This window comes from Mchenga conophoros, linkage group LG4, assembly GCF_057382185.1.
Source record: "Mchenga conophoros isolate Kocher_MC1m ecotype Shallow Benthic linkage group LG4, M_conophoros_male_GT1.1, whole genome shotgun sequence".
In the NCBI taxonomy this organism is placed as follows: Eukaryota; Metazoa; Chordata; class Actinopteri; order Cichliformes; family Cichlidae; genus Mchenga; species Mchenga conophoros.
The window spans coordinates 14704989-14727306 of NC_140529.1; the positions used below are offsets into that span (position 1 = coordinate 14704989).

The 22318-nt window shown below is 41.7% G+C and overlaps 2 protein-coding genes and 1 pseudogene across 3 annotated transcripts; 2 read left to right on the top strand and 1 right to left on the bottom strand.

Annotated features, from left to right (window-relative positions):
- Positions 1-1736: 1736 nt before the first annotated feature.
- Positions 1737-6618, bottom strand: tob2 (transducer of ERBB2, 2). The gene is made up of 2 exons (XM_085270597.1): positions 6364-6618; positions 1737-4040 (listed from the first exon to the last, which is right to left on the bottom strand). The coding sequence occupies exon 2, from the start codon at positions 3836-3838 to the stop codon at positions 2627-2629; it is 1212 nt and encodes a 403-aa protein (XP_085126723.1). The 5' UTR covers positions 3839-4040; positions 6364-6618; the 3' UTR covers positions 1737-2626.
- A 5209-nt stretch (positions 6619-11827) lies between these two features.
- Positions 11828-17844, top strand: znhit1 (zinc finger, HIT-type containing 1). Of its 2 annotated transcripts, XM_085270599.1 has the most exons (7): positions 11828-11891; positions 12233-12295; positions 14030-14127; positions 14660-14735; positions 15267-15346; positions 15433-15602; positions 17422-17844. In XM_085270599.1, the coding sequence occupies exons 2-7, from the start codon at positions 12271-12273 to the stop codon at positions 17441-17443; spliced, it is 471 nt and encodes a 156-aa protein (XP_085126725.1). In that variant the 5' UTR covers positions 11828-11891; positions 12233-12270; the 3' UTR covers positions 17444-17844. The 2 variants fall into 2 exon arrangements, with proteins under 2 accessions (XP_085126725.1, XP_085126724.1); XM_085270598.1 differs by lacking the exon at positions 11828-11891 and having other exon boundaries at positions 12036-12295.
- Positions 17845-19407: 1563 nt separating this feature from the next.
- On the top strand, positions 19408-20888 carry LOC146575743 (E3 ubiquitin-protein ligase TRIM39-like; annotated as a pseudogene).
- Positions 20889-22318: the final 1430 nt, after the last annotated feature.

The window sequence follows — 22318 nt, forward strand, 5'->3', positions numbered from 1 at the left end:
ATATTAGCAGATCTGGGAATTGAAATGCAGATAAATTAAAAGTGTTGGGGAGTTTATAATATACAGAGTGTGTGCTACGTGAAAATAGGACTAATTAATTTTTTTAAATAAAAAAAGAAAAAAAAAAAAGAAAATACATTGTTTTGGTTTAAATGTAATGCCTATGGGGAGGAGTGCTGTCAGACTGCCCTCGGAGCACAGAAAGTGGTGATCAGCCATCTTTTCCTACACAAACCCACTGTAAACATTTCTAACTCCAACTGCAAACTGAAGAATGATTACATTTACCCGTCTTATTAGACATATGGTGTACAAGGTACAATAAACATTCAATACTTTATTCTGTACATCTTTATTTACGTCTCAATTTGCATATATTCATGTTATTTTTCTGAAAAAATAACTTCAGCATGTAAGAAACTAAACAAAGAATCTCAACATAAGAACTTTTTATACACATATTCCTGGACTCTGCATGTCTTATACAAATGTTTTAGTGATCATTTTCAAAAACTAATATAAAAAAAAAATGGTGGAAATAGATTCAAGATCAAAAAGAAAAAGAAAGAAAAAAAAAAAAAAGCCTTTTCCCTCACAACTGTAACATTTACAGAGGTGTACACTTCACCCACTCATTCCCTCTGAAACAAAAACAACTAAAGCTTGCTGCATATGACAGTAATGCCACATTGCAAAACCAACATGAGGACAAGACAAGGGTCCTTCTAGTACAAAAATATCTATAGTCTGAAAAACATTAACAAAATAACAAAAAACTAAACTAAACAACCAGCCAACCAAGAGTGAGACTGACTGCATCTCTTTCCCGTTTGTGATGCAAATGTAGCTCATTGGAGTTTCCAAAGCATTTCATGACATCTGAATAAAATGTGCAACAGCCAAACGGAGGGCAAAGGAACGGTTCGGCATCGGGAGCCTGGTAATAAAGTGCTGGACCGCTGGACGTGGACATGTGGAGGTTACCCTTCTCTTTCAGGGACGAACCAACGATGACATCAGGCCCCGCTGTTAAACTGCACCAATACAAACATCAGATCTCTGACAAGCTATCCAGTGACACGACAGATGCCACAGAAGAACACTCCTCATTGCATCTCTGTTCGCATCACTGCAGCTGGGAAATAAATTAAAAAAAAAAAAAAAAAGAAAGAAAAAGAAAATAAAGAGAGCAACCTGAACTGTACAATTCTGGTTTTTCCTTTGCAACAGCCGGAGGAGCAGAGATCGCTGGAGAATTTTAAGAGGACTGAGAGAATAGTGAGCCTTTGGCTTCAATACCATTTAAGCCCATCAGAAACGTGCTCTGGGTGTTAAAGCGTTGCTTTCTAAGCCAGTACACCCTGAATGGCACAGGGGGCAACAGAACCCTCTAGCTGCTTCTCTCTCTTACCGTCTCCCTCCCTCCCTCCTGTCCATGCAGAGGAAAGCCTCTCCTTCATAGTCAAAGTCATGCTAAGCCATTTATCACAATCCCTAATGCTGAGCTACTGCTGCATTCCCACCCCCCCCACCCCCACCTCTCATCCTTCCTGCCTGTTCACCTTCATATGCTGCTGACTGGTGTATGTTTGAATATGTGTGAATATGTGTGAAACCATAATTTGCATCTTTATGTGCACAACTGGCCTAATCAGCAGATGGTTATCGCCTTAAAATTCAAGATTCATTTGTTTTCACATTCATAAAAAAAAAGGTACCCCCCCCCCACCCCCAAATCCATTTTGCTGACCTTCACAGCTGCAATTTCCCTTGACAGGTACAATACATTCAACTACATTACTCTTAGCGCCTCGATTCTCCCCTTAGCTGCCCTTGCTTCATTGAAACCCCGGTCACGTGCCCATTCCAGCTGATGATAACCTGCTTTCAACATGCGTCCACCAACAAGACTTGAAATATGCCCGTGCGTCAGGTTGTTTCAAAGGTAACAGGGCTTCACTGTGCAAGCAACGAGTCTCTCAATCACTCTGAACCACGACCAAACAGAAGCGAACTACATGCACAGAGAGCAGAGCCCCTCCACCAACCCCACCCCGTATTTGTGGCAAGTAGGGCAGAGCAGATTGCAGAGCAAAGTGCTGAGTTTTCCACAGCCGTCGTTCCCTGCAGGACTTGGCAAAGTCCTTTTTCACAGCATGACAGTGCAGTGCAAAATGGAGCTATACTAGAGTCCACTAGACTACAAGTCCCAAAAAACAAGAAGAAAAAAGGAAAAAAAAAACTCACATTAGCATTCATTGCAAAATCATAAACATGAAATTGGAGACGGCAAAAAGGTGGACAAAAAAAACAACAACAAAAAAAAAAACAACAACAAAAAAAACCCAAAAAAAACAGAAGCACCCATTCCAAGCCAACACAAATACAAATAACGGGTAACAGCAATGGACACAGGAAGTAGGAGCAGGGTGGGGTTTGGGGCGGGTTATAGAGATACCAAACAAATCACACTAAATATTTAGTGGACATTGTAAATCTTTGTAGTAAAACTAATTCTTAACACACATTAGTATTAGAACAATTTGTTAGAAAAACTGAAAATATCAGGAGGGTCTTTGCCGTACACCCAACTGCTCCTGCAACAATTCTTATTACAAATGAAGGCTTAGTTGGCCAGCACGACAGGCTGGAAAGACTGGCTGGGATATTGCAGGTTGTAGCTTCCTAAACCCTCAACAAATGGTGGCTTCTCCATGTAAGAGATCCCTCCACTGCTGCCAATGATGCCCACGCTCTGGGCAGGAGGGCTGGAGAACGGATCAAATGGTGGGTGGGTGTTGATAGTGTGCGAGGGCTGGAAAGGGCTGGTAAGAGGCTGCATGGGCTGGGTGTCTGCATCAAAGTAAAGAGGGCCTGGAGATCCAGGGTAGACAAACTCTTTGGCGTTGGGGGAGAGCTGGCTGTGGATGGGACCCCCGAGGGAGTGCAAGGAGAGAGAGAGGGGCTTGTGCTTAAGCAGCTCTGGTGCTGAGATGGTGGTAGGAGAGCGGGAGAGTATCCTCTGAGATGGTGGTACGATGACACCAGAGCCTGCAGACCCTGACCCGGCCCCACTGCACTTCTTCATTTTGGTGGAGCCGAATTTGGTGGCGGCGAAGCTGGCAGTGGTGAAGGTGATTGGCTGTGGACGGGCAGCAGGAAGAGCAGCAGGTGGCTGCTGAGTGGAGAGGTAGGGCAGACCGCCGCTCGGAGGAGAAGGAGTAGATGTGTTGGAGGAATGGATGCTGGGATCGGTGGGTGTGCTGGAGCTGGGGTAGCTGAAGATTCCAGGGCAGGACTGGGCAGATAGGGGTGTGGGAGAACTGGAGAGGGATGGCATTAAGGAAGGAGATGCCTGACTTCCAACTGGTACAAACACTTGAGCATCTGGATTAAAGCCCAAGCTCTTGGCATCCTCCATCTCTGCATCTAATTTAGCCTCTCTGATGACCCCTTCGGCCGGCTCGCTGTCACAACCGAGGCCAGGGGGGGACTCCAGATAGAGCACTTTCACCGCACCCTTCTCTCCAATCTGGTAGGACACCTCATAAGGGTCAATCCACACGCTCAACTCTGCAGGAACATTTGCCCGCACCTCCTCCGTGTCCAGCCCACTTCTTTTGGCAGCCAACTCCACCACAGGGTCCCTCGGTGCACCCAGGTGAATGCAGCGGAAAGCAGAGCCCCTCAGTGGGGCCTCGGGGTACCAGTGACCCTCAAAACGAGAAACTAGTATCTTCTCCAGCTCCTCGCCAAACAGGTCGGCTCGTCGACGAGGCAGCTTGTTGTACAGGTAGGACACGATGAAGTTGAGCGCGACCTTCACTTCCAGATGCATGTCTGCACCGGGTTAGTGCCAGTGTGGGAACAAAGTGTTCAAAGGGGATGAGATGAAAGTGAGGCAATGCAGTGGCAACAAATCTTTTTGTCCCCCTCTGGCTTATTGTGCAGTGTTTGATTCTTTTAGTGTCACCATGGTAAAGGCACCTTGAAGGCAGAGGCTGCAGGTTATAGGCTGTTTTGTGTTGGCAGGTCCTCAACTATGAAGACAAGAAGAGAAGAGCAATATAACTTTGTGTGAAAATGAGGAATTTGTTTTTTCAGCTGATCTCTCACAACAGACAGTTAATGTGGTATTTTTGGAATACAGAAAGACGGGGCTACAGGGGGATTGTAATCAGAGTATTATTTTATAGTGAGCTTTAAAAAAAAAACAAAAAAAAAAAACTCAAGTCTTACATACAAGACAATTACCCACACATAATGCATCACAAGAAAAGAAATTCCTGCCACTACTTTCGATACAAAAAAAAGAAAAAAAAAAAAGCCAAAATCCTAATGGAGTCATAAGCTTCCAACAACACTGAAAAATGCATAATACATGCACCTGCCAACCAGTGCAAGCATCGGGATATCTATTCAAATGCCTACTGGTATTTTTTATTTTTTTTAATTACAGTAGTGATATGAAGTATAACTCCTGCATCCTGCAATCCTAAAATTTACCCTTTTATATTTCCTGTTTATCAGCTTCAGGGTGGATGTAACAGATGCTGTGCACTTCGTAAATCCTGCATAATCTGAATGCAATTGCATGAAGTGCTTCTTGCTTTAATACACAATCGTACAAGAGTCCACTCGTCACCATGCACATTCCCACTGAGAGCAACATTATATGCATATCATAATACAAAAGGATGTACCGGAGAAGATGTGTAAAATGGAAGGACAGTTAGCCGACTCCACAGAACACAGTTTCCCAGAATGCACTGAATGTGTTCAACACCACCCCATCTCCCTCCCTTCACCTCTCCTCCCCTCCTCCTTCCTACATGCACACAAACAATTCACTCACATTCACTTCCCTGCCAGATGGGGATTCGGAAGCTAAGATTAGAAAAATGCCTCAGATTAAAGGCAATTCTAATGTTGCTACAGATAAAGCTGCACAGCCTGCACGCAGGGCTGCAGGGATGACACAAAACCACAGGTCTTGCATTTTTCCCCTTGCATAAAAAAGGGTGACATTGAAGGATAAGATGGGGGCTGTTAGGATGAGGCTATAAGTAGGGGCCCTGTTTTTGCATCATCTGAGGTGCAAATTCCTCACCTTAATAACGAGTTACACTGACAAAGAAAGGACTGCACCGGTCTTTTACCTGAAACAGCCATCATCAGTGTCTCCAAAAACCTTGAGTGCACAAACCTCTAAGCCACCTACTGCATTTCCCACCTCTCATTTTAAAAAAAAAAGGGAAGCAAGCAGCAAGATACACAAGATCCAATGTCAAACAATGACATTAGAGAAACAGCTCAGCTGTTGTCCACAGATGTGTGGCTTTCAGAGTGAAATCTGAGGAATACAAACAAGACTCCAATCTTTCCACAGACACAAGCCCCACCACCTTGCATAACTGAAACATTTGCATTTTCACTGGCAGACTTGATTCTAGTCTTGTTTTCCTTCTCGTCAGGTCATCAGCAGAATCTGGGGTGGTATTTTTTGTTTACATGCAGGCATTAGTACAGCGCTGACACAGTACTGCTAAACATCCACTATATACCAGACAAGCGGCACAGCTACACAATTTGCTATGAAAATAACAAAAACAAAAAACCGTGTATAAGGGCAGCAGAGGGAGGCCTGCATGATTGCCTAGAATAAGGATATGAATGTTGCAGGAATTTGTACTCGTGTCCCTCACTTACCAACAGAAATTAAACTGTCTGCTACTTTAATTTTCCTTACGTTTGGAATTTTGTGCACATGTGCCTCCTTAAAAAAGAGACAAACATGGACAAATGTCTTCAATGTTTGCAAGAACGCATTAAGGTCTACCTGGAGAAAGGATTAGTGACATTTGCGAGTCAAAAGGCAGTGGACCAGAGAAGACATTGGTTTAGCTGATGTGCAAGTGGAGAAGCCTTCCCTGGCAAATTGTCGCTGTAAATTAAATTATAAAGCTAATTAAGTGATGAGCAGCCTATCGACCAAGTATCTGAGGAACGAAGGCGGCAGCCCCCTCTCTCTCTCTCTCGGCATAAACACCCCCGCAAGCACAGCAGAAGGAAAATAAACGTGAGCTGAACACACTCCGGGAGGCTCGCTTTAGCTAATCTATAACGGGCTCGGGCAAAACAAAAGCTGTGTCTTTCCAGGGGCTCAACCCTGTGCACCTTCTCTAACGGACAGCTAAAGCTTCTAGAAGAACAATAACAGCAACATCCCGCTGTCAACAAATTTTATATATTTGTTTACATTTTTTACAGTCCTTGCATTATCAGGGACTGTAACATCCAGTCCTTTTTTATTGAACATAAAAGCAACCAATCCCGCGCACCGGCTGACGGTTAATTACTCACCTAGCTTCACTGATGTACTAGCTTGTCTTTGTTTTTTTTAAATTCCCTTACGAGGACTCCGATTTCATGTGTCGACTCACTGGTTCAGATGCGAAATAGTTTACATTTTTTTCACCATCATAAATATATTTTTTTTTTCTCCCCCACAGCTGCCCAAATAATTGAAAGCCTCTCCAAGGTTTCCCCACTTTGTCTTCAGCTGACAGTTTGCATGGAGGGTCCAGTAAACTTTGCTGTTTGACAACCCAGCGTATTTATACAGTGTGACTCGCCCACACCCCCGTGACGACAGGGACTACTTTCTTCCCATTATTATCTTTTCAACATAGCGGTTCTGACGCTCCTGTCGAAGCATAATGTGCTCCTGTCGCCACTATATTATTATCTGTATTTCATAGGTTTAGTTTATCCAAATTTAAGCTGATAAAAATAAAAGTGACTCCTTAATTTCTGCTCAAATAGCATGGTGTTGATTAATCAGTTTTCTCGAATAGCCAAAAAGCCAAACACCCCACTGTATAGTCGGGGAGTGCGCTTTTCCAGCTATTAGAACATTATAAATGACCCAGCGCGATCTAGTTTCTATGGTGGAGGGATATTTGTAGTTTCATATGGTGCTGAACAATTTACTAAAAATATAAGCAGTGACAGCAACAGAGTCCTAATTGGCGGAGATAGGGGAGGACCCTCACCTTATTGGACTACAGCCGCTAAAGCGACCAGACTTTCATCAAGGGCTTGTGGGAAATGGTGTTCATGTTGCAGAATTACGTGGTTAAGATAGCAGTAAAAATATTGCGCGTTCGTTGTTTTTCTCTTTCTCTTTTTCTTTTAAATTTCATTTAAACAATTATACAGTTATGTATATGTAATATTTTTTCATATAAATGACAAAAAAAACCCATAAACCGAAAACAAAGCTGAAAAGAGCAAAAATTAAAAATGAACAAACAAACAAAAAACAAATAAACAAATCAATATTATTAGTTCAAACATTTCTTTAAAATTATTTTACATTTAAATGTATTGAATTTAAATGTAAAATAATGCTATTGAGCATTTTAGTTCCCCACTGTGTGTGTGTGTGTGTGTGTATATATATATATATATATATATATATATATATATATATATATATATATATATATTTTTTTTTTTTTTTTTTATTCATTCATTTATTTATTTATTTTAAACCTTTTAGCTGGATGTCAAACAACACAAGACTCTTAAGCATATTTATTTAGCAAATTTCGCAATGGTATAAGCATCAGCAGTACGTTTAACTTGAGTAATGATGCTGGTAGAAAAAACTGTCAACTCATGTTTTTTAACAGATGACTTAAAACACTAAACTCTAATATCACTAGTTTATTTTAAGTTTATAAGAATATAAAAACTGGTAAGATGGTGAGTTTTTCTTCTCACTGCCGTGTGTTATGTTGTAGTATCCATTTATCGTGTATGCTACTTAAAAATGATTACAATGAAACAACTGTGAAAATGTTTCATTGTAATCATGAAATAAACCAGATTTTTACTGTCTGCATCTTTTACTGTTTTTCTGCTTTTGTTTACACCAACCTTAACAAAACCCACCAACATCCAGAGTTACCTCACTAACAACGTGGAGCAATAACAGTGTACTTAGCTACTTTTTTTCCCTAAACACAATCAGCTGACTGAGAGAAATGCCTGTAGCTCTCCACTTGGTCAGTGTGAACCTTGAAGATGTATTCCATAGACACCTTATACTTGTATTGCCTTCACTTACATCCGACACTACTATGTTCTATTTAAATCCAGGTTCCTTTTATAGTTTGCAGTAAAATTTTTTAAACCATTGCTCAACGGACCAGAAGTGCAAGTCACTCTTTACTGACACATTGTAGATAAGCTTGTTTTCGGACAACACAACTAACACCCTCACACACTCTTTCATTTAGAACTTCACATTCACTCTTTCATTTAAAACTGAGATTCTAAGATGTAAGCAGAAATGCTCAGCCAGGAGCATGTATCCCCACTTTCACAATCCTTCAAAAAAAGTAGCACAAAAAGATAACTGACTCAACAATGGTAAATAGAGCCACCCTAGGCTGATATTTAAGCCTCTGATTGAAGAAAAATGTGTTTAATAATTCAACAAATCTCCCACCTTCAACGCATGTACATTTAAATTTTGGAACAGGCTCAACATTGCTGTTGTTTAATGTTTTTTAGCTGCTCTCAAAAGTCATCTTATGGCTTTAATACTTCCAGCTGATAAGGACACTTACTGCATTTCAAATGAACGCCCAAAGGCTTTGAATATTCACTTTGTCTGTAATGACAGTATCAAGCTACAAAGCAGTGTTTTTACTAAAATTCAACATTTTCAGATGTCTGTGTTTTGTTTTTTGTTTTTATTTCACTGTAACAACCCCCAGAATGCAATTTTTCCCCCATTTTTTATATCTTGTGCTTTTGTAGTGAGGGTGTCGTTGTCACTGTGTTTTGTACTACCAGCTGTTAAAAGAGCACATGGGGGGGGGAGCTCTGCTTTTACTTTGAGCAGTCTGTTTTTATTTTGTCTAGTGAGTGTGTATTTTCAAAGGAGATCTGCATCAGTTTGATTCTGTTAACACAAACTTCATGTGAAGTTCACAACAGAGATAAAGAGATTTAGAGTTCATTGTGTATCTAAGACATCCCTGCAGTTTAACCAATAAAAGTGGGTATCAATTGCATAGCAGTGAAAATCTCATATTAGGGTCCATAAACAGTCTTGAACTAGCAGAACAGGAATGATAAAATGGTAAATGGCCTGTATTTGTATAGCGCTTTACTTAGTCCCCAAGGACCCCAAAGAGCTTTACACTACATTCATTCACACACACGTGATGGCAAGCTACATTATAGCCACAGCTGCCCTGGGGCGCACTGACAGAGGCTGCCGGACACTGGCGCCACCGGGCCCTCTGACCACCACCAGTAGGCAACAGGTGAAGTGTCTTGCCCAAAGACACAACGACCGAGACTGTCCGGGGCTCGAATCGGCAACCTTCTGATGACAAGACGAACAGCCAACTTTTGAGCCACGATCGCCCCTGCAGGAAAAAAATGCAATACATCTGCACCTCTGTATCCATGCTAGTGCTGACCCACAATGCAATGGTTGTGCTCTTAGCTAAGCTCTGGTCATGTGACCATCACAAATTCTACCTCAACCAAACTTCACAGCACTTTGCACCTTATAACTTTTAACAAACACTTATTTTGTAATCACATATTTTAGACAGGTTTTCAATCAGTGCTGCCCTTTTTATTATCTTGTCTAATACATTTTAACTCTTTCCAACAAATAAATGAACTAAATTAAACATGAATCTATCACAGAAAAATAAACACCTTTATTTAACTGTCTCACAAAGTAGAATAACAGTGATTCTAATAACAGGAGTCACTGAGAGCCTGTACAGAGTCTGACTTTCATGAGTGTGTGAGTGTGCGTGTACCATGTTTAGATATCTTTCTGGGAACCAAAAGTGGGAATGTTACTATACTGATGTGGACCAACAGTTTTTTATGGGGACAAAATTCTGGTCCCCGTGAGTTTGAAGACATGTTTGAGACTCAAAATGTGGTTTTAGTGTCAGGGTTACAGTTAGGTTATGTTTTTGATCAGGGGTGTGTGTGTGTGTGTGTGTGTGTGTGTGTGTGTTAATGAGAGCACACACAGGACACTAGACACTGATCTCTGAATTTTTTACTTCTCGCCTTTGGAAATTCCACCATAGGCATGAAGGAGAGATTGGAATTACAGATTGGACTTTGATTTGGTTTTATTTCTGTTCACCATCATCATCATTATCATCATAATTACTGTGTTGGATTATAATTCTGAGAAGGATTTCGACTTCCATTATTCTCAAGAAGATTCTCAAGACTTCCAAGGTTTTCTCAGCTGATTATAGCTTTGAGAGAAGTGGGATCAATCAAGGAATCCTGCTTTCCTGATTAATTCCATGAACACAGAGCACTGAGGTGGAACACATCTTCTCACCACCAGCCTCTCCCCCCCTAAAGACAAGAACAAAGTCAGAATTACCTCAGTGGGTTAATTAAATAAGTTGAATTGAGGTGATTTGATTATTCTTTATTATTCTTTTTATTTATTTTATTTTGCTTGGCTCCTGCCAAGCAGTTGTAATCAAATCCAAACTGTGGACATTCCCTTTTAAACCCTTGTAAAACAATAAACATATAAAGCTGGGTATAAATCTATATTAGCCCAAACAGCTCTAATAGGTTGCTCTAGCCTTTAGCTCTAACCATCTCAGATCAACAACTACCACAATTTAGAGAGGAGTGGCCATAATAGATATGATTAATAAGATTTGACCTGCAAGGCTTCTCGGGTTTCTTCATATCAGGGCAAGCAGGGAAGACACCTGGATGTCAAGGCAGTCAGGCTGGACGAGTCTCCTCAGTCCCCTCAGTACGAGGGAGAAAGGATAAACCGTTTTGAGCCGTGTGACGTATAAAGTGACGTTTAATGACCAGAAAAAAATCGTCTTTTACGTTCCAGACCTGAGAGCAAAGCTGCACATGTTGGGGAGGTTGTCACAGGAAATTATGCTCCAGGCCCAAGAATGTCGGGAGTGCCTGTGCAACGGAGGGACGAGGCTTACTTCTCTTTAGTTTCTATATGAATCAGATCAGGTTTTCAATGCATGCAGACATAAGTGATGTAAGTCTCAGGTAAAACTACTGATATCTCTTAACTGCTGCATCATTTACAGAGCAAAGCTTAGCTGGACTCTCAGCATTAAGAAAACAGTGTCTGTGTCTTTTCCTCCAGGGCTCGGTCCTCATTAGAAGCGAATAAGTTACATTTAAAAGATCAAAACAGGTTTCCCAGGTAAAATATCTTACCTTTACTTTAGATGCCCCTCCCAAATATAAAACACAAGATAAATAAGTTATAACAATAAGCTAAAATACATTTAAACTTATCAGAGACTGTTTTTGTTTGCTGCACATACTTTTCTGGACTCTGTTTTTCTCACTTAAATTATTGTGAAACCTCTTGAAGCTTCCACAGTGATGATGATGTACAATCAGGCAATTCAAGGTTTGTGATGTTTTTATGAAATTAAATGTGAGTTTTACTAATTCACAGAACTTTACATAATGGCTGCGCAGTGACTTCAGCATGACCTCTTTCATTACATCTGACTCTTCTCTTTCCCTCCAGCCTGGCAGCTCCATCATTCACCACATCATTGTCCAATGAAACCACTATAACTGAGTACAATATATCATCTCCAGGTGGCAATTCTACTATGGTGGCCCTGAGAGGCCAAACAGACTGCAACTTAAGAAAACATCCGCAATAAGAAAAACACTGCAAAAGAACACAAAACACAACGGAAATAGGAAAAAACAAAACAGAAATAGGAAAAAACAGATTTCCAAAGGCACAAGGGAAGTGTTTCTGGGGAGACAATAACCTGACGGACCAGTTGCAGGAACCCAAAACATGCTAGGTGTGTTTTATCATGATTCATATAAAACTGATGACAGATTTTTAGGCTAATAGTTAGGCTTACACACTTACCTCTCGTCTTTTCTTTCCTCACAAAAACGGTAGATCCTCCACTTCTGTTGAGTGTCTCCCAGCGCAATTCTTAGCATATTTTGGTACAACAGACTGAAGAAAACGCTCAAACTTTATTTAAAATAACAAACATAAAACACTCACTTCAGAAAAAAGTAGAATTAGAATGAAGTAGAATGAAGATCAGCCATCAAAATCATCAAAAGTTGTCACCCTTTAATTGTCCTATCAGCGGTCAAGATGACAAACGCGCTTCGTTTGCTCTGACAGGGACTTACACGGCCGCCGTACAGAGGACGTGAACAAAGATGGTGCTGGAGAAGAAAGGTTCCGGTGAGTGTTGGTCTGTTTGAACTCTTCTTTTGAATATAAAACACTGTCATGCAGTCAGACGGTGTAAAAACACTTTAACAGAGAGCCCCTCTGTTGTTCTATCTTCTTTAACTTGGAGCTCACAGGGGAAACGTTGGTTTTAAACTCAACTCCGGTTTGCTGAGCGGTTCGTGTTGTTTACTGTTAATGTTATTATTACTGTTTTTATAGAGCTGCAGGGTTTTATTCTAACATATACATGTTAAAAAGGAATAGTCCAGTTATTTGAAAAAAAAAACAAACCTCAACTTATAGGAGAGGATCGACCGTAGGTGATGTTACTTTACGGTTTATTTAACCAGGACCACCTGAAGGATTTTGGGTGTTTCACTGAAGTAAAAGATGTTTTTTGGGCTCCAGCTGTGAGCCGAATTTAAGTTAAGTACTTAACTGGTTCAGATTTTGTTTGATGAGCTTCCAAACAATAATACGAGAACAGAATGAGATAAATTTAACGTTTTCACAGTGCGGTATGGTTTGATTGGAAGGAAACACTAAAACTACTAGTAAAGGGTAATTCAGGGACACACCAGCCAGCTTTTTCCAGTCCTAAATTGATAGCAGGCTTTTCTGCTGATAGTTTCTCCTTTCCCTGCTCTCAGTCTCACTGTGAGTGCATCTCCTCACACATGGAGTGGAGCAGAGAGCAGGGCTTGCAAAATCCCTTTGTTACTGGGACCAGTCATTTTAAGAAAGGCCCCCATTAGAACCCATGAGAAATGCAAGAAATGCATTATTGCTCAGTCTGCAATATCTTTCCCAGAACAAACACCAATTGCAAATAACATACTAAAAATAAACCTGAAAAATCTGTTTAGAACAGCGTACTATGTTGCAAAGAGTGAACTACCACTGGCAAAATTTAGCAGTCTTTGCAAACTTCAAAAAGCAAATGGCCTAGATCTTGGTTCCACTTGCCTCTTACCCGTGACTTCAGTGGAAATTTTAAATTCAGGATCTGACACAGACGGATTCATGTCCTACACAGTTCTTACAAGTTCATAGAAATTTCTGTTCAATTAGAACCAAGTATTTGAGTTGATGATTGTAATTTTTATACAATGTTGTAATTTGTTTTTCAACAATTTTTTGATTAATGTTTTGTTTCCTTTACAATATTATACTTTAATGTATAATATTGTAAAGGAAACAAAACAGGAAACAAAACATCAATCAAAAAATTACTCTCTTTTTTATTCGAACTACTTACATTTATTTTGGGCTACCAAAAACTGAAGAGTCCCTGCCTGAAGGGCTACCAGGGATTTTGAAATTTTGAGAGCCCTGGAGAGAGATTCTGAACATTATGTTGCTGTAAGTGCATCAAAGCTTCCTCCCAGGAGTCCCACTGAACGTGAAGAGAAGGTGAAGCCGACAGGGAAAACATCACCATCACTGGAGCTTTTCAGCATGGTCACACTCTGTGTTTAAAACTTTTGCAGACCCTTAAGCTGCTACTGTGGCAGGTTTGAAATCCCTTAAACTGCTGAGCCTTTGAGCTTTCAGCTGTTTTTTCCTGCTCAGAATGAACCTCTGTGAGGTGACTGTGTGCTGTATCACAATTAGCAGTCCTGATGATTTCCCTTTGGTTTACATGCTGGAAAAACTACACAGAACTTTATAGAAATGAGCTGAGTCGATGGGTCTTTTATCACTGATACCAACTGATGGAAACTGTGTGTTTGGATCCAACAGCTCGGGTGGAGGCTGGTCAGCGCAGAGTTTTGGATGAAGCCACCAGACAGAGGAGGCTGACCCGTCAGCTGGAGGCTCTGGAAAAAGACAACTTCCAGGTCCGTGTCTGTAATTTAAAGTTGACTGACAGCTTTTCTGCTCTCACTTCCCTCTAACATCCACACAGAGCTCCACTCTGTACACGGGGATCACTTCATCCACCTCGCATTCACATAGAAACAAGCACAGGTGGAGATTTTAAGCAGGACTTCTTTAGAAATCCTCTAACATTGAATTGTGCAGTTCGGGCGACTAATCAGAAGAAAGCTCAGAGCTCTCTCTGTGTATGTCACACATTATAGTAACCTGTAAGGCGCATGAGCTGCTTGATCACTGATGTTCTGCTTCTGTCAGGGTCAGAGGTCACAACCCTCTAACCCTCTTTCACCATCTCCAGCTGCTCGATGTGGCCTTAGAGAAACTAGAAGTGGTGAATGAACATAGGTAAACATGGTGTTGCTATAATGAAATACAATGATTTTAAACATGTCCACCTGTTAGTGATGCTGATTGGCTCATGTATGTCTGACGGGCTGTTAATAAACAGTCTGTATTATTGCTTAGCAATGACATCTTGTTTTGTGTTTCCAGGACGACCCTCTGTCCTCCCTTCCTCCCCCAGGTCCTACTGCCCGCCTACCTGCATTCAGTGAGTCTGAAGAACCAGGTGAGTTTTTCACCGTCCAATGTGCACATGAACCCTACACTTTTGACACTTTTTACACGGTAGCAGCTGAAATCTTTATTCCTTGAAACTTGAGTAGCTGTATATAGGCTGGTACTTATAAAATACTTTTCTACTCTAATTAAGTATTCAAAGCACTTTTCACATGGTTCACACAGCTCTGAGATTTCTTGTATTCACAAATTAAGGCATATTGGACAATTCGAGGTTCATCATCCTTCCTGATGATACTTTGGTATCCAAACTGGAGAAGCTGAGGTCTAAACCACTGACCTTCTGATGAGCCACTCTCCCTCCTGAGCCACAGCTGGCCCAACAGTAGTGATTAGAAGTTGAAAATTACAACCAGATCAAATCCTGTTTAAAAACCTGCAAATATTTTTCCATTGTCACCACACCGACCAATTTAAAAACTGAAAAGTCCATATTAGGAAACGTGTTTGTGATTAAAAAATCTTCCAAAAAATCCTCTAAACATTCTCTGTCCTCCTTCTTCTCTGTCTGTGCGTCCAGAGAAGAAGAAGAGAAAGACGAGGGGCGACCACTTCAAGCAGCGTTTCAGGAAGAACTTCACCACGCTGCTGGAGGAGGAGGTGAGTCAGACGCCCTCTCTCCTCTCTCTGATTGGCTGAAAGGTGGTCGTTAGCTGACCCACTGTCTCCTCTCCTTTGATTGATAGAATCTCTCAGAGAAGCCAGAGCCTAACTACCTGTCAGCGGCGGCCCCGCCCTCCTCGCTACCTGCACGCCACTTCTGCTGCGTCTGTGGGTTCCCGTCGCACTACACCTGCACCACCTGCGGGGGGCGCTACTGCAGCACCAAGTGTCTGTGCACACACAGAGAGACGAGGTAAACACACCACATGTTTTTTGGAGATCTGGGGCCTGTTCTTCGTACCTCGCTAAGTAAGTTAGCTGGATTAGATTGTTGACGATTTCGCGTGATCTTGGATCGTTCGGTTCCCCGAAGCTCATCCGGGACTTGCTGTCATAGCAACAGAGCCGTAAGCGTAAACCTGCTCGGGAGCAGGTTTACTTTATGTAAACAGGATTAGATCGCGGCCACGCAGGTATGTCCGCTTCATTTATACGAAAGCAACAGCGATATTCCACACCTGTTTCACCATAAATAAATAACATCAATGTAACTAAAGATAATGCAGCATTTGATCCTTTCATTGATTTCACACAGATACATACAGGTCATTTCCTAAAAAAGGGAAATGTACTATTAACATTCTATTACATGTATGTGATTATTACAGATGTAATTCATATTTCAGAGTAGTAATTGCAAATCACTTCGTGTAATCAAGATGAGAGACCACGGCTATAAAAGCGAAGGTGGATTTGGGAAGTCTGTCACAGCCATGTCCTGTCCGTTTACGCGAGCCACCCATTGAGGAAGGTTCAAGATTGATAAGGAGAGTCCTCAGAATTCAGCGTATATTGCGGGACAGACAGGATCCTTTAGCTCAGCGCGACAGTGTGCTCATTGAGAGATATCGATATTCCCGTGAGGGTATTATTCACTTAACCAACTTGTTGACGAGGGGATGCAGGACCACCACCTGTCTTTTTTTTTGCTCTGCCCTTTTCTTGGTTGCTGTTATGAACAAACAAACAGATTATTTCAGGGTCTCTTTCCAAGAGACGAAAAGCAATATAAGTGATAAATATTACCATTCTGTAGAATATTCTTATATTCCACTTTTACTTGTTCCCATGTTCTAGTGGGTCCTGTTGTGGCTCTAATGTGAAAGGGGATATAATATAACAATATAATATAATGTAATATAATATTGGATAATATAGTGTAATATAATAAATCTATAAATAAATAACAAAGTGACTGAATAGTGGTATTGTCAAAGCACTATATAAACCCACTCCATTATTATTGTTATTATTGAATTACTTACGAGTTTGATTTGTCAGCAACTTTCTGCCAGCCCTCTCTCCTTGCTTTTGCAGCCTTTGCAGTGTTCCCTTGCGTTTTAATTAAACTCTGAAACTCCTGAAATCCCTCAATCAAGAGTTCTTGCTCTGCTGCCGGAAAATACCGAGCGCGCCCCTTCGACATTTTCGCCGACCAATCAGCGGGTTGCCGATCAATGTTTCTACTATCGATGCGTAGCCCCTTTTACGACACCCAGTGATGTCACATTACTGCGTCCAGCTGTACTAATCGTCAACAACAGGTGTGTTCGGGGAACCGGATTAGCGAGCTCACGGTTAGCGCGATGGTTTGGTCTTGGATGTTTCATTTGATCTTGGATGTAGTAAGCGACGTACGAAGCACAGGGCCCTGGTTGCTCAGGTTAGATAGATGCTCAGCATCAGTTACCATGACGATGTACCAGGTCAGAAGTTTACCTCATGTCAGCGAGTTACTTCTCCAAAAAAGGGCCGCCTCTTGTGACTGGATGGATTTGATTTTGATGGTCTTGGTTCAGTTTTGGAGGGTTGCTGTAAGAACTGGAACCACTAAAAGCAGAATGAGGACACCCATCTCTAAGATACGGAGATTATCTGCAGGATCAGGCTCATTGAAACAGACTTTAAACACTCTTTGACGCGCTGTGATGTCACCATCTGAAGAAACTGGAAAATCTCCTGACCAGAGTTCATGCTTAACAACATCTTTTTTCTCCTGTGTGTCTCTGCAGGTGTTTAAAGTGGACGCTCTAACTGCCACTGCCCTGGTGATGGAGGTGAGGGTTGCATATGGGATGCATGAAACTGCATCATAAAGAGAGTCTGAACCCTTTGTGCCTCTGCTGGCTGCTGTGAGAGCAGCTGGACAGAGACTGACATGTGCAGGTGGACAGGAGGCTTCTTGTGATGTCGCAGCATTGCAGATTCACTCGGGAGATTTGGCTGCTTCAGTATTTCTGTATATTTTTCTTTACTCTGTCAGTTCTTTGTTTACCTGTCATAACTTAGCTCTGGTGCAAATGAAGATACATGCACGCGTTTGTTGCATCATCATCATCATCATCATCTGAGTGGGCAGAATCAGATTAATTGTAAATATCTGTGTAACTTTAATGTTTTCTTCATATTTCAATAAATCAGATCTGATTTCACACAGTCTCCTAATCCAGGACTCCTACTCGATCTACAGCATCCATCTGCAGTCATGTTTCTGTCTCTATGAGCCGCTCACATCACTAGAGATTTTTCTAAGTACAGGTCATTCCACATTATTTCATTAAACGCCTCCCACCTGACCATCAAACATCTGCCTGAAAAAAATTCCAGCAGAAAATTTTAAACAACATTTCTTACAAACTCAAATTGATTAAACTTTGCTTCAGAGAATAAAGAGGCAGACTTAAAGTCAAAGATTAAATTCCATCTAAGGCTTAGATATAATTTAATCTTTGACTTTAAGTCAAAGCTTAGATTCTAAGCTGTTGTTTGTGTCAGACAGAATCTGATGCTGGCGTTGGCCTGATGGAAGAGTTACAGTAACTCAGGGGTGGACAACTCGAGGCCTCAAGGACCGGTGTCCTGCAGGTTTTAGATCCTTGATCCAACACAGCTGATTCAAATGGCTAAATTACCTCTTCAACATGTCCTGAAGTTCTCCAGAGGCCTGGTAGTGAACTAGTCATATGATTCAGGTGTGTTTACCCAGGGTGATGTCTAGAACCTGCAGGACACCGGTCCTTGAGGCTTGGAGTTGCCCACCCCTGCAGTAACTGCTGGTTGTTCAGTGAGAGGAGCCAAAAAACACACGTTTACAATCCATTTCACTTTTATATAAGTCTGAAACAAAAGCTGCCAAACACCTGCAACACTTTATTTTCTGAGCTTCAAAAAAGGTCTTTTGACCTGCAATAAACACCTGCACTCTGCTGTCACACTCACACATTTTTGGGATAAAATATCTTAATTTCAGGAGCAGGCGCACGCCTCCAAACATGCCCTTTTCAGTTCTTATCTATGTATATGATCCCTCAGCTCTACAAGCTGTTCGTTGTGGTTTTCCTGTCCCCCCTTCAGTCTTTTCACTTCTTCACCTCTCGGAAATAAATAAATAAATGGGGATCTGCCAGGCCCAGGCTCTCCGAGGCTTTCCCCAAATCACAAAAATACTGTCAAAACTAAAATGAGGATGTGGGCGCACCTGAGTGAAATAAGTGGAAGTTGAATGAAGCTCCACCCCCTCATGTCACACTTCTGAGAAGAACGAGGAATGAGGCTGTTCCACTTCTTTATTAAAGACAGACGCACAGACGATCAGACTGAGTTCAGAACAAACTAGCTTCTTCCTGTGAGTCAGCTACAGGAGAGAAAAGTGGAAAACTCCAACACTGCTGCTTCAAGCTGCTGAGGCTCCACACACTGAATGTGAGTTTGAGCAAAAACACGACTCAGTGAAGGTAGCAGAGGAGGGAGGGGAGCCAGGACTGACTGTACTTCCTGTCTGCTGTTTTCAGCTTCACTACAGACTCAATGGCTTCCAGATCAGAGGAGGATCTCTGCTGTCCGGCCTGTCAGGAGGTCTTCAGAGATCCTGTTCTTCTGTCATGTAGCCACAGCTTCTGTAAAGACTGTCTAAAGAGATGGTGGAGAGAGAGAACAACACGACTGTCCAGTTTGTAAGGAAATATCAGTGTATGAACCACCTTTAAACCTGGCTTTAAGAAAACCTGTGTGAGTTGTTCTTACAGGAGAAAGATCAGAGAGCTTCAGAGGCTCTCTGCTGTCTGCAGTCTGAGAAACTCAAACTGTTCTGTCTCGACCATCAGCAGCCAGCGTGTCTCGTCTGCAGAGACTCAGAAAAACACACCAAGCACAGATTCAGACCCATCGATGAAGCTGCACAACAACACAAGAAGGAATTTAAGGAAACTCTGGAGGCCTTAAAGAAGAAGTTAAAGGTTTGTGTAGAAGTTCAAGTGAAGTTTGATCAAACAGCAGAACACATTAAGGTCCAGGCCCGGCACACAGAGAAGCAGATTAAGGAGCAGTTTAAGAAGCTTCACCAGTTTCTAGCAGGCTGGCCGCACTGAGGGAGGAAGAGGAGCAGAAGAGTGGGATGATGAAGGAGATGATGGAGGTTCTGGGCAGAGCGATAGCAGCTCGTTCAGACACAGAGCACCAGAAGAGGAGCTGAGAGCTGAAGGTGGCTCATTCCTGCACAACTACAAGGCTGCAGTGGAAAAAGTCCAGCGCTGCCCCCTGCTGGATGATCCACAGCTGCCCTCAGGAGCTCTGATAGACTGAGCCAAACACCTGGGCAACCTGACCTTCAACATCTGGAACAACATGAAGGACATGGTCTCCTACACTCCTCTCATTCTGGACCCAAACACTGCTCATCCAGACCTTATCCTGTCTGAAGATCTGAACAGTGAGAGAAGGAGCGAGGCAGCGGCTTCCTGATAATCCAGAGAGGTTTGATTGGTTCTATTCTGTCATGAGCTCTGAGGGCTTTAACTCAGGGACTCACAGCTGGGATGTCGAGGTTGGAGACAGTACAAGCTGGATGCTTGGTGTGGTAGAAGAGTCTATCAAGAGGAAGGGAAACACAGAGTCTGGATTTTGGGGAGTAGTGGTCTGTTTAGGTAAATACTCAACACGCTCACCATCAGCTGGATTCACTGCTCTCTCGGTTCAGAAGAAGCTCCAGAGGATCAGAGTGAATCTGGACTGGAACAGAGGAAAGCTGTCGTTCTCTGGGCCCAATACTAACACACACATACACACCTTCACTCACTTTCGCTCACAGGATGTTTCCATTTATTCAAACTGGGGATGATGTGAAGGTGTTGCCGTTGAAGGTGTCAGTGGAGCAGATGAGTTGAGGATGATTATATTTCTCATGTTGTTTCCTGTCAGTGAGTTGAAGCTGTTAAACTGCAGCTGTCCTCCTGCTGCCTCTTGGTTCCAAAGCCCTTTGTTTCTTTTTTAGTTCTCACTGTTCCTGCTCTCCACCTTTTCACATTGAAAATCATTTCACTGTTTCTCACTGAATGACTCCCCAAACCAGATTTGAAATTCATCAAGTTTCTAATCATTACAAGTGGTTCATGTTTCTATTTGATGTGTGTAAATGGAGATGATTTAGTTTGCTGGGATATGGACTGACATGTGTTGAATGGGAGGAGCAGATTGTTGTTGTCTTCTTGTCTGTTTATGAAAACAAATATATTGTTGAAACAATGATTAATTTTTAACTCCACATATGAAGTGTTTCTGATATTTGAATTCTGTTTGATTAGAGACTTTCATCATAACACAAATGAGATTTTAGTGTTTTACAGTTTTTCGCGATTGCTTAAACACATTTCTTGAAACTATGCCTCATATTCTCAAAACAGGATAGGGCGAGAGGCGGGGTACACCCTAGACAGGTTGCCAGTCTGACACATAGAGACTGACAACCATGCACTCACAATCATGGGCAATTTAAATTTTTCAATAACCTATCCCCCCATGCAAGCTCCACACAGAAAGAGCCTGGCCTGATGGTGGAATTGAACTCAGGACCTTCTTTCTGTGCGGCAACAGTGCTAACCACCGTGCTGCCTGACATCGGTGCAATAAATTAAAAACAATATTTCCAAAACTGGCAAGTTATGTTGCTTGTGGTTCTTCCCCTCAATGTGGGCAGCACACACAGTGCTCTAATTTCTCCCCTGTACTTGTGCCAGTTTCCCACAAGTACATTTTTGTGAGTTAAAATCTAACAGGCAGAAGGCAAATGCATTTGGCACGATGTTGGTGCAGGCGACTATAAATCGCACTGTTCACACAAACACAAACCCTGAGGCTTCATGCATTAAAGAAATGCACATTTACATTCCATGTGTCAAAAAAGAAACAAAAAATCCAACTTAGTTTAAAAATACACAAAAAGGTGAAAAGTGTGTTTTGCTGCGTTAACTCAAGTGGAGAGTAAACATCAGCTGTCATTAAAATATGTTCAGAGTTTTGCAGACTGATAATGATGCATCTCCTAAATCATGACACATTGATTTTTACTGCATTTGTAATGTGAATGTATCAGTATTGGTAGTACCAGTAGTAAATGTATATACTTGGTGTTGGATGGATATCAAAATTTGCAGTACGACACACCACTAACATTTAGTGGAGTCTGTGAATTATTTTAAAAGCAGTTTGGAACTTTTTTGTTCAAACATCCTTTCTGTTGATAATTTCACAGAACTTTCTGTTGTTGTTGTTGTTGTTTATTTTTAAGCTACCTCTCCCTTATCCTGCTTCTGCCACAGGTTTCTTCCTGTTAAAAGGGAAATTATAGATTTTGCATCTCTGTCATAGATAGCATGGCCAATAAGGGCTGAAAGTCAAGATGTTTGGTCCTGAAGATGTTTCCCAAGTGACTCCTGAAAAACAGCAGCACAGAGAAACTTTCAGCACCTTTAGCAGCAATAACTTGAAGCAATGGTTTTCTGTTTGATTTTATTGCTGTCTCGCATCACTGTGGAGGAGGAATTTCGACCTACTCTTCTTTACAATGTTGCCTCAGTTTATTGAAGTTTGGGAGTATTTGTTTATGCACAGCTCTCTTAAGGCTGCACTAAAGGC

Bases quoted from the DNA above. Each gene is read 5' to 3' on its own strand.
- tob2 (XM_085270597.1), bottom strand. From the start codon at position 3,838: ATGCATCTGGAAGTGAAGGTCGCGCTCAACTTCATCGTGTCCTACCTG.
- znhit1 (XM_085270599.1), top strand. From the start codon at position 12,271: ATGGTGCTGGAGAAGAAAGGTTCCG. The intron at 14,128-14,659 runs GTCCGTGTCTGT...TTGTGTTTCCAG, and splicing joins TGGAAAAAGACAACTTCCAG to GACGACCCTCTGTCCTCCCT. The intron at 15,603-17,421 runs GTAAACACACCA...GTGTCTCTGCAG, and splicing joins TGCACACACAGAGAGACGAG to GTGTTTAAAGTGGACGCTCT.